Genomic DNA, 16,438 nt, shown 5'->3' with positions numbered 1-16,438 from the left:
AATAAAAAAAAAAAAAAAAAAAAAAAAAAAAAAAAAAAAAAAAAAAATGCACTGTTGAGACCAGGTACTCTTCAGTATACGGATGGAAAGTAAGTTTTGACTGAAAGATTAAAAGTACTTTACGGTATGTAAATTAAAGTTGAGTATCCTATTCACAAACAAGTCAGCAGAGCATTTTAAAGGTAGGATATTAAGGTGTGTCCACACATGGTCGACCGGCCATTGATCGACGTCAATCGAGGTCGACTGACGGCCATTGTCAAGAAATGTTCTAAGTGGCGTATCCAATATCCATTGTGAAATGCATAGAAATAACCAAAAAGACAGGCCTAGATTTAGCCATATCGAGATTCTAACACTCGTATTAATTTATTATGACCAATCAAATTCCTTGAGACTATGCTTAGCACGAACTTAAGAGCCAGCGTTTTGTTCATAAATAATATGGGTGTAAGACTGTTGGAGTTCTGCCTCAGCATCTTACGGACCCGAGTCTGTTTTGTTTGTGACTGTAAAGCAATCGGTACCCTACGAACAAAGTTTTTTAGGTCTGTGCAACAATCCAGTTTTCACTAGAATTCTTTCAGTTAATCCGCATACCATCTTTATGACGTGTTCTAATCATATGACCTACCTGTTCAATTATATTCTGTCCGACGATAAAACTTGACTAACAGTAAAACTCTTTGTGCTTTTTATAATATCATTCATTAAGATATCATCAATATTGTGTTCAGTTTGTGAATGTTGTCTTTCATTGGCACGTAACCCCAATCTTAGTGCGGAATAGCATCAATCTGGTTGTGTTGAAGTTGTGAATATGATCTTCAACATCGAATAAGCAAGCTTGAAGACTCGCATCTTTAACGAATAGTTGTTCTTGTGATGGTTTCATGACCCTGTTCCAAGATCTGTTGGGAGATTCTATGATTTCTTTTGATGAGCCAGATGAATGTAAGTACCCTATTTCCTCAGTTATTTGTAAGTACCCTATTTCCTTAGGTATTTTGTAAGTAGGTAGGTATCCTATTCCCTCAGTTATTTTGTAAGTAGGTAGGTACCCTATTTCCTCAGTTATTTTGTAAATAGGTAGGTACCCTATTTCCTCAGTTATTTTGTTTAGTGTCTGAGCTCCTAGACCCTTTTCCAAACTCTATGCTTTACATATTCTTTATTTATAAAATTTGCAAATAAAATATGTAGCTATTCGATAGTGAGGTCTATGTTTTAACTCGACCATTTTGCATTTGGTTTGGATGTTTGTCTGTTCCGCTATAACTCCCGATTGCCTGGTCCGATTTTGATGAAATTTGGTACATATGCTCCTTGAATCAAGGCACGTCGCTGATTGAAATTTGGGGTCCCAGAAGTGAGCGAGGCCAGAACTGAGGGGGATTTTATGTTCTGCACGTTTCAGAGTCCAATAGGTGACTCATCCATAATCATAACTCATAAAGTCATACAGCATTGTATTCTTTCTACAAAAAATGTTCCCCAATTCTTGGTAAATAAAAGGTCAACCATTCTTTATATCTTTTCAGTGATTGTAAATAAAACCTGTTCTCTGTCCTTTTTATTACGTAAGACGTATTCCTTCTGTTCTAATTCAATACATGTGCATTATGTAGCATTCATTCGTACCTTCTTCTCAGCTTGGGCAAAAGAATCTGAGTGAGGTCTACAGTTCACAGAACTACTAGTATAGGCACAATTTGATATTGCGTGTTCAAAATAAGCACAACCTAATTCCCGCCACACACGCTCAGACCGTGTGACAGACCACGGTCTCACAGATCTCAGACCGTCCTAGGTCTGTGAGACCACGGTCTGTCAAACGGTCTAGCTGTGAGTGGCTGGCCTTATACGAGTTTGATTAACTACGTAAATCACGTGATGGTATATCACGGCTAAATAATGTGTGAAATTGAATAAAAGCGTCAGCCTGTTTCTGTGTGAGTTTTTCCTCTGTTCTGCTCATGTCTAATTGCATAACCAGCATAAGGTAACTATGCAACTATGAATACATTTGTATGAATTTTATTATGAACATAATATGCCTACTTGTCTACTTGAACTTAAATAGTGTTATTATAAAAACACACTTACAAGAAGTATACACTTCAACTTGTCATGATTGTAAAGTAATTACAGGTACTTGTATAAAAAAAGGGTTTATTTTTAGGGGGAAGCTCACAAAATCATTTTCGTTACATTTGTATGAATTTTATTATGAACATAATATGCCTACTTGTCCACTTGAACTTAAATAGTGTTATTATAAAAACACACTTACAAGTAGTATACACTTCAACTTGTCATGATTGTAAAGTAATTACAGGTACTTGTATAAAAAAAGTGTTTATTTTTAGGGGGAAGCTCACAAAATCATTTTCGTTTTTTTAGAAGATTTTATTAAAATAGGTATTAGAAGAGAAAAAAGTTACATAAAAATAAAATAATACTATTGGAAATCACAGCTGATGAGGTAGGTATTGGTAAAAAGTGTGTCTTAATAGTCTATAACTAACTAATCAAGTTTTTAAAATTGAGAAAAAAGTTACATAAAAATAAAATAATACTATTGGAAATCACAGCTGATGAGGTAGGTATTGGTAAAAAGTGTGTCTTAAAGTCTATAACTAACTAATCAAGTTTTTAAATTATTGTCACCAAATATGATGATTTGAGGTAACTACTGAAAAGCACGTGCAAAAGGCACCCGTGCTCTCAGTACAATAGCTACCGTACTGTCTTCCTAGAGACCTAGAGTGAAGTGTTTCCCAAACAATTATTCTTTAATGCTATTATTGTCAAGAAATGTTCTAAGTGGCGTATCCAATATCCATTGTGAAATGCATAGAAATAACCAAAAAGACAGGCCTAGATTTAGCCATGTCGAGATTCTAACACTCGTATTAATTTATATTATGAACAAGAATGACCAATCAAATTCCTTGAGACTATGCTTAGCACGAACTTGAGAGCCAGCGTTTTGTTCATAAATATGGGTGTAAGACTGTTGGAGTTCTGCCTCAGCATCTTACGGCAGAATTACCAAGGCCGAATTTTTCCACCGTGGATTGATTATTCTTTAATGCTATTATTGTCAAGAAATGTTCTAAGTGGCGTATCCAATATCCATTGTGAAATGCATAGAAATAACCAAAAAGAGAGGACTAGATTTAGCCATGTCGAGATTCTAACACTCGTATTAATTTATTATGAACAAGAATGACCAATCAAATTCCTTGAGACTATGCTTAGCACGAACTTAAGAGCCAGCGTTTTGTTCATAAATATGGGTGTAAGACTGTTGGAGTTCTGCCTCAGCATCTTAAGAAAGAATTACCAAGGCCGAATTTTTCCACCGTGGATTGTCTCAGGATTGACTTCAATCCGAGGTTCACCTGGCTGTTAAGTATAGGGAAATCCTCTTTTCACCTCAATCCCTAGTTGGTAAACCCCAGTATTAGTTGGTAGGGGATAGTTTCCCCATTTGAACATCATAAACTACAATCTAAAGGCCAACACTACCATCCTGTGCCTGTCACCTATTCCATGATCCTTCATTGAATTCGCCTCTCACGACGACAAAAGAGTATTGATTGAACTGTTTGATAAATCACTAGTATGCCACTAGTAGTCAATCGTGCTCGTCAAACCATCTAGGATTGATGGGGTCTCACGGTGATGTTGTTTGAGAAACAAACATCAACCTAACAAAATGGGGTAACACGATTTACAGACCGTTGGGTATTAGGAGGATAGGAAAATGAAATTTGTCTCCCATGAAGGCATTACGAAATTTGGTCTTTTGGCACCTCCACTAATAATTTAATCTCCCCTTACTCCTTTCTCTCTCTCATCTAAGATTCTACACGAGACGAGACAAAATTCTCTCTCTACTTCACTCTATTCCTTTCAGAATTCCTTTTAATCCATAGAAAAGGTATTGTAAGAAATTATCTGAGAAAGGATTTATGGTAATTTCGGAGATTCAACAAGTCACGCACTGGTATAATCGTAAAACTTTAGATTAGGTATGTATACTTGAAGTCGCAAAATTTTCAGGTCCAATTTTTAACTCCAAGATGTTAGTTGAAAAGGAGGACTGATTCATTTTTTTCTTCTTTTTTCTTGAAAAGGAGAACCAAAAGGCAGATATATTTTGCAGAACTTCAAAGAATTATTATAGTTTATTTGTTAAAAGCCAACATGTTTCGGAGGCGCTCCCTTCATCATCAGGGCTACAGAAAACACTAAACTACGAGGTACACTGAACACAGAAGAGACTAGAAGAGATCACAGAAAGAGGGTAGGTATTATAAGGTTAAAATTATAAAAAATATGATAAAATATATAGATCTGGGGTTTAAAATTTGGAATGACATGGTATGAAAATTTTTTTGACAAGATTAAAAAAATATATCTGCCTTTTGGTTCTCCTTTTCAAGTTGATCCACAAAACTTATATATAATGACTGCTGAAACCCTCCAAGAGATTATCTTCTTTTTTTCGTTATTTGACCATTAGGTATAGAAATTTAATCATCAAAAATCTTCTTACTACTCGAGACGAGACAAAATCCATTTCTCGAGAAATTTCTCGCCTGACGAGTGCGTTTACGAGTATGTGTCAATGGAATCATTCATGTTGTTTTCTTTCACTTAACTCTATTTCCAACGTTATCACCCAAAACAATCACACTTCTTGTTATCAATGAAATCAATTGTGTATGGCTTCACCTCTCCTGTCATTTTTCTTCCTTACGCGTTCTCGACCTTTGAGTGGTTTATTTTACTTTTGTGGTTTGAACAAGATCAAAAGTATTAATCTTTGGTAAACTTAATATTGGATTAACTCTATTGAGTGTGGTTTTCCCGAACTTTTGTGATTTACCTATTTTACTGTTGACAATTTAAATCTATTTTACTAGCAATGGTGTCTTCTGAGTTAAATGGCTATGATGATGTGACATTTGTTTTTAATCGTATTCAGTATATTTTTTGCTAATAGGTATAACAAATTTTATTACAAAAGCGTTATTTTTCTCTATTTCGACTCATTTTTTATGTACCTTCCTTGAAAGCTCCTCAACTTCAGGACCTCAAGACGGTCATTTTCAGAAGGCAAAAGTAAGAAGAACTTTTGAATATTTCTTCTTAATGATGTGACATTTGTTTTTAATCGTATTCAGTATATTTTTTGCTAATAGGTATAACAAATTTTATTACAAAAGCGTTATTTTTCTCTGTTTCGACTCATTTTTGATGTACCTTCCTTGAAAGCTCCTCAACTTGAGGACCTCAAGACGGTCATTTTCAGAAGGCAAAAGAAAGAAGAACTTTTAAATATTTCTTCTTAATCTGTAGCTAATTGTACTTTATATTTCATATCAATATAATTAATTTAGTAGGTATTTGGACCAACTAACCCGAGTCTGTTTTGTTTGTGACTGTAAAGCAATCGGTACCCTACGAACAAAGTTTCTTCTTAATCTGTATCTAATTGTACTTTATATTTCATATCAATATAATTAATTTAGTAGGTATTTGGACCAACTAACCCGAGTCTATTTTGTTTGTGACTGTAAAGCAATCGGTACCCTACGAACAAAAATGTCTAACACTTGAGCAAATAGGTACGTAGATAAGTTGGATTTGTTTTTTTTTTTTTTAGTAGGTACCTAGGTAGATGATTATTTCGACACACGAAAAATGTAATGAAAAACATGAAAATGAAAATGGTGATTTTGTAGCATGTGTTGCATAACAAACGAACATCTTCAAAGGGTTCTCTCTGCTTTTAAAGACCAAGCACAAGTCCTCACGATGGTTGATTGCGGTTCAGGACGAGCCAGCCAAATTGACATGGCTAGAGCTAGAGACCATCACCCCGGTGTATAGCAGATACAAAAAGACATCTTTTCTTTACTCTGCTATCGCCATTCGGCGAAAGCTAAAGCCGCTACAACAACAACAACAACAGTACCTACTGATGGTTTCCCTATTTACGTATTTACTAAATTATTAAATGCTAAACATGGCTAGAGCTAGAGACCATCACCCCGGTGTATAGCAGATACAAAAAGACATCTTTTCTTTACTCTGCTATCGCCATTCGGCGAAAACGGTGTATAGCAGATACAAAAAGACATCTTTTCTTTACTCTGCTATCGCCATTCGGCGAAAGCTAAAGCCGCTACAACAACAACAACAGTACCTACTGATGGTTTCCCTATTTACGTATTTACTAAATTATTAAATGCTAATAGGAGGTAACCATCTTAAACATAGCTGAACACAAATCTCCAAATGACCCGAAACTTGGACCGCTCATCAATCAGACTCCTAACCAGGACCACCTGGATAATACCGACCGCAATCATGACTATAATTTGTAACAGGGACCAGTCGGTAACACGGGACGATTTGGACAGAAGGGCTCGGAAGTCCCGGGTCTCACTGGCGCGGGATAGCTCCTGCATGTGCCTCACTCTAACCAGGTTGTTGTAGATGGAGTTGATTTTCTTGTGGAAATCGTTCAGATCGACCCCCATCTCGTCGGGTCGGGTGGAGTCGTGTGTCTCCGGAATCTGGAATACGAACAAACGAACATGATGAGTACTGATTCTTAGGACATTTCTTTAAATTTCGGGTCGCAGTAGGAGCATCAATATTAACTTCCCTACTAAACAAACGAACATGATGAGTACTGATTCTTAGGATATTTCTTTAAATTTCGGGTCGCAGTAGGAGCATCAAAATTAACTTCCCTACTAGACCCCCATCTCGTCGGGTCGGGTGGAGTCGTGTGTCTCCGGAATCTGGAATACGAACAAACGAACATGATGAGTACTGATTCTTAGGATATTTCTTTAAATTTCGGGTCGCAGTAGGAGCATCAAAATTAACTTCCCTACTAGACAGTAGGTAGGCATGTATAATATTGTTAATTGGCCGGCGTGGCGGATCCGGTAAGTCAATAAACTATTTTTTTTATCTAAATCCTAGGTATTCATTTTTGGTTCGTTTCGGCCTACAGAAGACCACAGAGATCACGGCCTACGGAGCACCACAGAGTATATTAAACTAGATTAAATTACATGAGGTTCAGTAAATGAGTAAATTAAATCAAAATTCAATTGATTTTTTTTCTTTTTTTTTTTTAATTCACTTTTTAACTGCTAAGTTATTTAGTGACGGGGGTTTTCATTCGGCCACAAGCTACCCGCCTTGCGCCTTCTCAGATTAACCTCACCCAGCTTGAATGGGGCCGGGAAAAGACAGCAGCACATGAACGCTCAGAGGGCAGAGGGTTACCCATCTGGATACCAACCACGCGAAACGTTGCTTGAGTCTGCTCCTCCTTCTTCTTCTTCTTCCCTTCCTCCTTCTTCTTCTCCTCCTCCTCCTCCTCCTACTTCTTCTTCTTCTCCTCCTCCTTCTTCTTCTTCTCCTCCTCCTCCTCTCCTCCTTCTTCTTCTTCTCCTCCTCCTACTTCTTCCTCTTCTTCTTTTTCTTCTTCTTCTTCCTCTTCTTCTTCTCCTCCTCCTCTTCCTCCTACTTCTTCTTCTCCTCTTCTTCCTCCTTATTCTTCCTCTTCTCAGAGGGCAGAGGGTTACCCATCTGGATACCAACCACGCGAAACGTTGCTTGAGTCTGCTCCTCCTTCTTCTTCTTCTTCTCCTCCTCCTCCTAAGTTCTCCTCCTCCTCTTCCTCCTACTTCTTCTTCTTCTTCCTCTTCTCCTCCTCCTCTTCCTCCTACTTCTTCTTCTTCTCCTCTTCTTCCTCCTTATTCTTCTTCTTCTGGGATGGTGACTTGACGACTCATTATTATCCCATTTTGTACCTCTATTGACAAGTCCCTCAAAGGTACATTAAAACCCGTGTGTGCCCATAAAAAAGCATGGAGTATCTGGTACGCGCATTTAAAAATCCCAGCTACATAAACATCATGCAACATGCCCGTTAATGGTTCCTATGTAATAAAAGTTAACTGTATTGCGTGAAATTATGTAATTCTTTACCTCTGTATTTTACGAATAGAAAATGGGCGAGTAACTGGGTTAGACTTCAGAGTATTCCCTACTCTCAAAACAACTAAAAACAACCTACCTAACTACCTAATTGATCGCGTTAGGTGCCCATAAGTACACAGATGATGCTGGGACCTGGAAATTTCACTTAAAAAGTACTAAACCGGTATACCTAAATATGATAAAAATTTCCCCTAAAACCACTTTTTCAAAGGACTTAAGGACACTTTTCAAAGGACAAAGACCTTTAGAAACGAGTAAATAACTTATTTGACTGATTGTGTCCTTTTTTTCAGATTACTGGAATGACTCCGTTGATGTACGCTGTCAAAGAAAATCGGACCTCATTTGTAGATAGAATGATAGATCTAGGTTGTGATGTGAGCGCCAGAAATAATGTAAGTACCTTAAAACAATTACATATTACATTTCATTGCATTCTTACGTCTCTTTTACAACTTTTTTAGTGGGTTTAATGTCATAAGGTCAGTAATGTTAAGTCTATTTTCATTTTTTACTTTCTATTACTAAAGTATAGTGAAGCTATACCTACTACTAATGAGAAAGTATTGCAATCGGTCCATTTTTTACTACTAAGGTTTTTAGTAACGGGGTTTACCCTCTACGAGTGGGACTAGGAAAAGATGAAAATAGTGGATGTGCTAAAAGCACCAAATTTTGAAGGTGATACGAAATGAGGAGTTTGATAGGAGGGTAGGGGAAAGTGTAAAAAGTCTACATTTCAGTTTATTACCAAAGTTTGTGTTAAACTTTACATTAGAGAGGGAAATTATTCATTGACCTTTTGTTTCACACGTTCTCCTTTCCGTGTCACGGCCAAAAAAGTTCTAATCTAAAAGTTCTCTAATGGAGTATTTTGTGCATTCATAATTTTGTAGCTAAATTTGTAATTCAACATTTTGAGAGTTTGTTGAATGCCCTTGATATAATTTACCTAGGTACCTTGATAAAATTCATCGAAATGTAGTTACCTCCTTTCTAACAAAATCTTTCCTCTCCTCTCATCACAGGAAAAGGTTATTTTTATCTTGAATTAGAAAATGTGGTACTCTTGGCTGATAGCATTTGAACGGGTGATAGCTCGGTCTTTTATCATTCTATCACTTCGGTTTGAAGAAAAGAATTTAAAACTTTCTTTAAAAATGAATAATAACTTCATGTTAATAAGGAAAGTTGCAAAACTGCATGGGAAGTGCATGAGGTTTATGGAAATTAAATAAAAATTCAATTGTTTTTTTTTCTTTTTTTTAAATTTCACTTTTTAATTGCTATTTAGTGACGGGGGTTTTCATTCGGCCACAAGCTACCCGCCTTGCGCCTTCTCCCATTAACTTCACCCAGCTTGAATGGGGCCGGTAAAAGACAGCAGCACATGAACGCCCAGAGGGTTACCCATCTGGATACCAACCACGCGAAACGTTGCTTGAGTCTGCTCCTCCTTCTTCTTCTTCTTCTTCTTTTTCTTTTTCTTTTTCTTCTTCTTCCTCTTCTTCTTCTTCTTCTCCTCCACTTCCTCCTACTTCTTCTTCTCCTCTTCTTCCTCCTTATTCTTCTTCTTCTGGGATTGTGACTTGACGACTCATTATTATCCCATTTTGTACCTCTATTGACAAGTCCCTCAAAGGTACATTAAAACCCGTGTGTGCTCATAAAAAAGCATGGAGTATCTGGTACGCGCAGTTAAAAATCCCAGCTACATAAACATCATGCAACATGCCCGTTAATGGGTCCTATGTAATAAAAGTTTATTGACAAGTCCCTCAAAGGTACATTAAAACCCGTGTGTGCCCATAAAAAAGCATGGAGTATCTGGTACGCGCATTTAAAAATCCCAAAGTCCCTCAAAGGTACATTAAAACCCGTGTGTGCCCATAAAAAAGCATGAAGTATCTGGTACGCGCATTTAAAAATCCCAGCTACATAAACATCATGCAACATGCCCATTAATGGTTCCTATGTAATAAAAGTCAACTGTATTGCGTGAAATTATGTAATTCTTTCCCTCTGTGTTTTATGTACGAATAGAAAATGGGCGAGTAACTGGGTTAGACTTCAAAATATCAACTAAAAAGCACATGAACGGGCAGAGGGTTACCCATCTGGATACCAACCACGCGAAACGTTGCTTGAGTCTGCTCCTCCTTCTTCTTCTTCTTCTCTTCCTCCTTCTTCTTCTTCTTCTTCTTCTTCTTCTCCTCCTCCTCCTCTTCCTCCTACTTCTTCTTCTCCTCTTCTTCCTCCTTATTCTTCTTCTGGGATGGTGACTTGACGACTCATTATTATCCCATTTTGTACCTCTATTGACAAGTCCCTCAAAGATACATTAAAACCCGTGTGTGCCCATAAAAAAGCATGAAGTATCTGGTACGCGCATTTAAAAATCCCAGCTACATAAACATCATGCAACATGCCCATTAATGGTTCCTATGTAATAAAAGTCAACTGTATTGCGTGAAATTATGTAATTCTTTCCCTCTGTGTTTTATGTACGAATAGAAAATGGGCGAGTAACTGGGTTAGACTTCAAAATATGCCCTACTCTCAAAACAACTAAAAACAACCTACCTAATTGATCGCGTTAGGTGCCCATAAGTACACAGATGATGCTGGGACCTGGAAATTTCACTTGAAAAGTACTAAACCGGTATACCTAAATATGATAAAAATTTCCCCTAAAACCACTTTTTCAAAGGACTTAAGACCTTTAGAAACGAGTAAATAACTTATTTGACTGATTGTGTTCTTTTTTTCAGATTACTGGAATGACTCCGTTGATGTACGCTGTCAAAGAAAATCGGACCTCATTTGTAGATAGAATGATAGATCTAGGTTGTGATGTGAGCGCCAGAAATAACGTAAGTACCTACCTTAAAACAATTACATATTACATTTCATTGCATTCTTACGTCTCTTTTACAACTTTTCTTAGTGGGTTTAATGTCATAAGGTCATCAGTGACGGGGGTTTTACCCTCCATTCGGCGATAACCTACCCTCCTCTTCCCATTAACCTCAGCCTCAGCCAGGCTGAATGCGGCCGGATAACAGCACATATTTGCCCAGGTCACCATCCGGATACTAACAACAAACAACGTAACTTCACTTTAGTGAAGTTTGAACATAATTTTATTTTCCATTTCGCTGTCAAAGAAAATCGGACCTCATTTGTAGATAGAATGATAGATCTAGGTTGTGATGTGAGCGCCAGAAATAACGTAAGTACCCTAAAACAATTACATATTACATTTCTTTGCATTCTTACGTCTCTTTTACAACTTTTTTTGGTGGGTTTAATGTCATAAGGTCCTCAGTGACAGGGGTTTTACCCTCCATTCGGCGATAACCTACCCTCTTCTTCCCATTAACCTCACCCAGGCTGAATGCGGCCGGATAACAACACATAATTGCCCAGGTCACCATCCGGATACTAACAACAAACAACGTAACGTTACTTTAATAGTGAAGTCTGAACATCATTTTATTTTCCATTCTAGGTAGGTAATTTATTACTTTGGTATCAGCAAGAATTGAAGGAAATGTGAATTTGACATCTCCACTAATATTTCGCGCTCTATTAGTGGAGACGCCTAATCCCCTCTTGTATTTACTTCAGTGATGGATCACTAGGAACTGGTAAATTCAACCTGCTATTGCCGCTGGCTTCTTTCGTTATCCTAAGGGTTAAACAGTAAGTTTCCTAACAAACAACATTTTATTTTCCATTCTAGGTAGGTAATTTATTACTTTGGTATCAGCAAGAATTGAAGGAAATGTGAATTTGACATCTCCACTAATACTTCGCGCTCTATTAGTGGAGACGCCTAATCCCCTCTTGTATTTACTTCAGTGATGATCACTAGGAATCGGTAAATTCAACCTGCTATTGCCGCTGGCTTCTTTCGTTATCCTAAGGGTTAAACAGTTTCCTAACAAACATACCTGGAAGCATATTTTTCGAACCCGCTGTCAAAGAAAATCGGACCTCATTTGTAGATAGAATGATAGATCTAGGTTGTGATGTGAGCGCCAGAAATAACGTAAGTACCCTATAACAATTACATATTATATTTCATTTCATTCTTACGTCTCTTTTACAACTTTTTTTGGTGGGTTTAATGTCATAAGGTCATCAGTGACGGGGGTTTTACCCTCCATTCGGCGATAACCTACCCTCCTCTTCCCATTAACCTCACCCAGGCTGAATGCGGCCGGATAACAGCACATAATTGCCCAGGTCACCATCCGGATACTAACAACAAACAACGTAACTTCACTTTAGTGAAGTCTGAACATAATTTTATTTTCCATTCTAGGTAGATAATTTATTACTTTGGATATCAGCAAGAATTGAAGGAAATGTGAATTTGACACCTCCACTAATATTTCGCGCTCTATTAGTGGAGACGCCTAATCCCCTCTTGTATTTACTTCAGTGATGATCCCTAGGAACTGGTAAATTCAACCTGCTTTTGCCGCTGACTTCTTTCGTTATCCTAAGGGTTAAACAGTTTCCTAACAAACATATGTGGACATATAGATGATAAGTACACTTGGAGAACAATTAAGATGAATACAAAGTGATCAGTCTTTTCAAGATGGACTTCTAATGATGTTTGTAAAACTAACCTAAAACACTTGAAAATGTGAAACGAATTCTGGAAATGGTGTTGATATCTATTAGTTGTGAGTGAACTAAAACACTTGAAAAAATTATGGCTAAATCGACACAGATAACAGAGCTACTTTCGTGGGATAAGGACTCTGTTGAAAGCTATCTCCATCCATAATTGGACACTGAAAAAGAGTATTATAAAATGTAAAAAGTCCATGGCAATAAAACTAATACACTTGTCAAATGATTTCCACAAATGGGAAAAAGTCACCACAACTGTGAGTTTATTTACACGCAAGAAAACAGCTGAGTTGAACAACAACTGGCGCTACTAAAAGTATTATAAAATGTAAAAAGTCCATGGCAATAAAACTAATACACTTGTCAAATGATTTCCACAAATGGGGAAAAGTCACCACAACTGTGAGTTTATTTACACGCAAGAAAACAGCTGAGTTGAACAACAACTGGCGTTACTAAGAGAACAGAACGATGTAATAACAGAAGTGAACTGAGCCAAGCACTAAACACCTAATTGATAAGAGTGTTAGTCAAATACTGGTAGAGCCAATAAAGTCTGTCAATAGTATAGCTCGGGAATACACAGTAATGTACAAGTGGTCAGAGACTCAGCTGATAAGTAATGATAACAATATGGTAAACAGCTTGAACTCGTAAAATCGATAATATCACATCTTTTCAGTGTTTTAGTCATTAAATTGAATAAGTAATGATAACAATATGGTAAACAGCTTGAACTCGTAAAATCGATAATATCACATCTTTTCAGTGTTTTAGTCATTAAATTGAATATCTTATTGGATTTTGTAACTGACGTTTGTCACACATTATTTTCTTAAAATTTCAATAGCTTTGGGTTTGCTTGGTAAATTTTCACGCTAATAATGAACTCGAAAACTCACAGCAGGTAATTATGTAGGTACATATTATTATGTACCTACATAATGTACCTACCAAATGTACCTACTGACAACTACTTATTATTGAAAGTATTAGGAATTTGTCAAATCATCCCTAATTTGATATTACAAACAATAAAAGCATACAAACGCAACCCAGGGGTCACATACAAAGTGATTCTCCTAATTTTCAATTTTCATTCAAACCTAAATTAAAATCAACAAATTAAGAGAAACAATTCGAACACGATCAAAACAAGCACGTCAACATTCCACAGTAACTCTTTCAAAACGACTCCAGAGTTTTTAAAATAAATTAATTTTAAAACGAGCTCACAATACTGTATATCACAATAAATTTGTTTCGAAAGGAGCACGACTCTGAATATCCGACATTAGCCCCAAACAACTAATCCAGGATTCACTTCAAGCCATCACGAATTCACGATATAAACTGTTTGTGGATAAACACCTAAAACTCCGAGACTGAAGTGCCAAAAACGAAATAAATACCGATTTCAATATTATCAAGACGAGAATATAGCACAGGACACATTTTTAATGTCTGAATATGGAACATAATGGGACTTATTGTGTAGCAATCATTCACTTGTACAGAATACGGTTTTGTACCCGTGCGTATGGTACAGGTGGGCCAATAAATGGTACGTTTTTTAGGTGGGCGAATAAATGGTACACTTACCCTACAGATGTTAAATGCCCTAAAGTTAAATTAAGGTCGGAAGTTGAATGTCCTGAAAAGCCTGAACCTGAATTTGGTAGTTTTAGGTTCACTCTTCACTGGGTTGGTAGGGTATTTTTATTTATAGAAAAACAGTCCTCTATCATGATATCTTCCAAGATTCATTGCAGTCAAATTTTGAAAGCGTTTAATTTTTCTTAATTATGTACCTAGGTATCTAATATCTAATTATGTTAACAATAATGTAATGTAGGTACATACAATAGGTACACAGGTACATAGATAACTAATAAGGTCAAATTGGACTTACAATTTCCTGAAGATCATGACCACACCTCAATTACGTCGACATATTTGACCACACCCGTCAATTTTTTTCAAATTTTCGATCCCTTCCTGCTCGCATTGCGTCGTTTCCCGGCTGATTAATAACCTGCAACGATGATTCAACTTGCATGCAGATAATAGTGGCGTGAAATTCGCAAGTAAATTAGAAGCATTTTTAACAGCATTTATTTAACGAGTAATTATACGTGTACCGCTACGAACTTCCCTGCTCATTTTTACTTTCCTTATCCTATCTATAGGAAGAAAAGTAATGGGTCAAATTTTCGATGGTCAGTTTTTAGTGCCAAAACACGTTTCGCGGTCCCTAGAGCCTAAATACGAATTCAGCAATTGGTCCGTGTCTCCTGTCTGTAAACAAAATATCTCGAGAACGGTAAGAGCTAGAGACTTGAAATTTGGTATGTATCTTTCAAATGTGACAAGAATGCGACACACAAAATATCTCGGAGAACGGTAAGAGCTAGAGACTTGAAATTTGGTATGTAGCTGTCAAATGTGACAAGGATGCGACACGAAACGTTTGGCTGAAATAGGTGCTCCGGTTGGCGCTATTTTGACCGCTTTTGGACAGATTTCGACCGTTCAAAAAAATCAAAATCAAATCTCAAATTCTTTGTGGTAAAGCAGAGCTTTTTCACAACTTTAGTGGATATCACAACATTACTAAGTGCATCCTTTGCAATCAATTTCCATATTTTAATAATCTTTTTACACTGCTAATGCTGCCACTGGTCGTACTCGATTAAAGGTAGCTACTCAATTTCCTCACGAGGCTGAGTGCACCCCGAACTCCAAGCACAGAGCCGAAAAAAACCTCGGCCCCGCCGGGAATCGAACCCGAACCCTGCAAGCCTAGTGTGATACCCACTCGGCCACGGAGGCTACTTCGACCGTTTTTTGGCGGTTTTCAGCTATACCGACTAAACGGTTAGAGATATATACATCTCATGCTACATCTGTTTATGATTAAAATAAATAACATTTCATAAATATGTATATTATTTGAAAAATTGGTAACATTCACCCCAACGTTAACACAGACGAATGTCCATAACGTTGGGGTATATCCATTATCCATTAAAATACAATTCACAATGTCATAATATATTCTTATTAAATTGTAATGTTAGTTAATGTCATTGTAAAGAACAAAATGAAATTACATTCTTTGGAAAAAATAAAAAAAAAAATAAAAAAAAAAACAAGGAATCATTCAATTCACCGTCCGTCTCTTCATATGATGTACACATTGCTTCAGAACCGAGTACGCTTCTTGCACCGTCAAATCTGGTTTGTAATATTTGTCCACAAGAGAGGCCGTTAGGAACCCATTGATTCCAATATAAGCATAGGGTACCTCGAGCATGAACCCATACGGGTCACCTTTGTACAGGGTGACCCCGGTGGTAGGGTCAGCCGTTCCCAACATGATATGAAGGTCGAGAGGGTCCCCGTGGTTGTTTTGGCGACGGATGTCCTGCATGGTTTGTCCGATAATACGGGGTGTCCGATGAACTGAATGTTGGGTGGCGGATACTAACTTGTGAAGGCTCATACCTGTGCTTACGATCCTTGAGAACAATGGTCCGCTACCACCCAAACACATGAGCAGGGTTCCGTTTCCCAGTGGTGTTATTTTGTCCCGCTCCACACTGTCTGTTAGTATTTGCTGATAGATCCTGGTGTCTGCCATCAGCATCACGAAATCGTTACAACGGAGCCCAATCCCAACTTCCAGGGGAGGCAGAGAGGATACGCCGTTGCCGTTGTCTACCATGATTGAAAATTCGCCCGC

At 37.3% G+C, this 16,438-nt stretch overlaps 1 protein-coding gene and 1 long non-coding RNA gene across 4 annotated transcripts in view; both read right to left on the bottom strand.

Moving 5' to 3' along the window:
• Positions 1-5,655: 5,655 nt before the first annotated feature.
• Positions 5,656-16,438, bottom strand: part of LOC103513845 (transmembrane emp24 domain-containing protein 5-like) — a 14,056-nt gene continuing 3,273 nt past the window's right edge. The window contains exons 2-3 of one of the 3 annotated variants that reach the window (XM_026826946.1): positions 6,251-6,596; positions 5,656-6,019 (exon numbers count right to left, since the gene is read on the bottom strand). In XM_026826946.1, the coding sequence (XP_026682747.1) occupies positions 6,288-6,596 (309 nt within the window). In that variant the 3' untranslated portion in view covers positions 5,656-6,019; positions 6,251-6,287. Of the gene's footprint in view, positions 6,020-6,159; positions 6,597-16,438 lie in introns of those variants that run through there. The other 2 variants (XR_003392782.1, XM_026826945.1) reach the window with 2 other exon arrangements.
• Positions 12,588-14,087, bottom strand: LOC113469336. Its single transcript, XR_003392788.1, has 2 exons — positions 13,930-14,087; positions 12,588-12,715 (listed from the first exon to the last, which is right to left on the bottom strand). It is a non-coding gene; the product is annotated as an uncharacterized LOC113469336 (long non-coding RNA).

Source organism: Diaphorina citri, unplaced genomic scaffold, assembly GCF_000475195.1.
Source record: "Diaphorina citri unplaced genomic scaffold, Diaci psyllid genome assembly version 1.1 scaffold1035, whole genome shotgun sequence".
NCBI lineage: Eukaryota > Metazoa > Arthropoda > Insecta > Hemiptera > Psyllidae > Diaphorina > Diaphorina citri.
The sequence above is the reverse complement of the archived record's forward strand: the minus strand, read 5'-3'. Positions and strand labels throughout refer to the sequence as shown.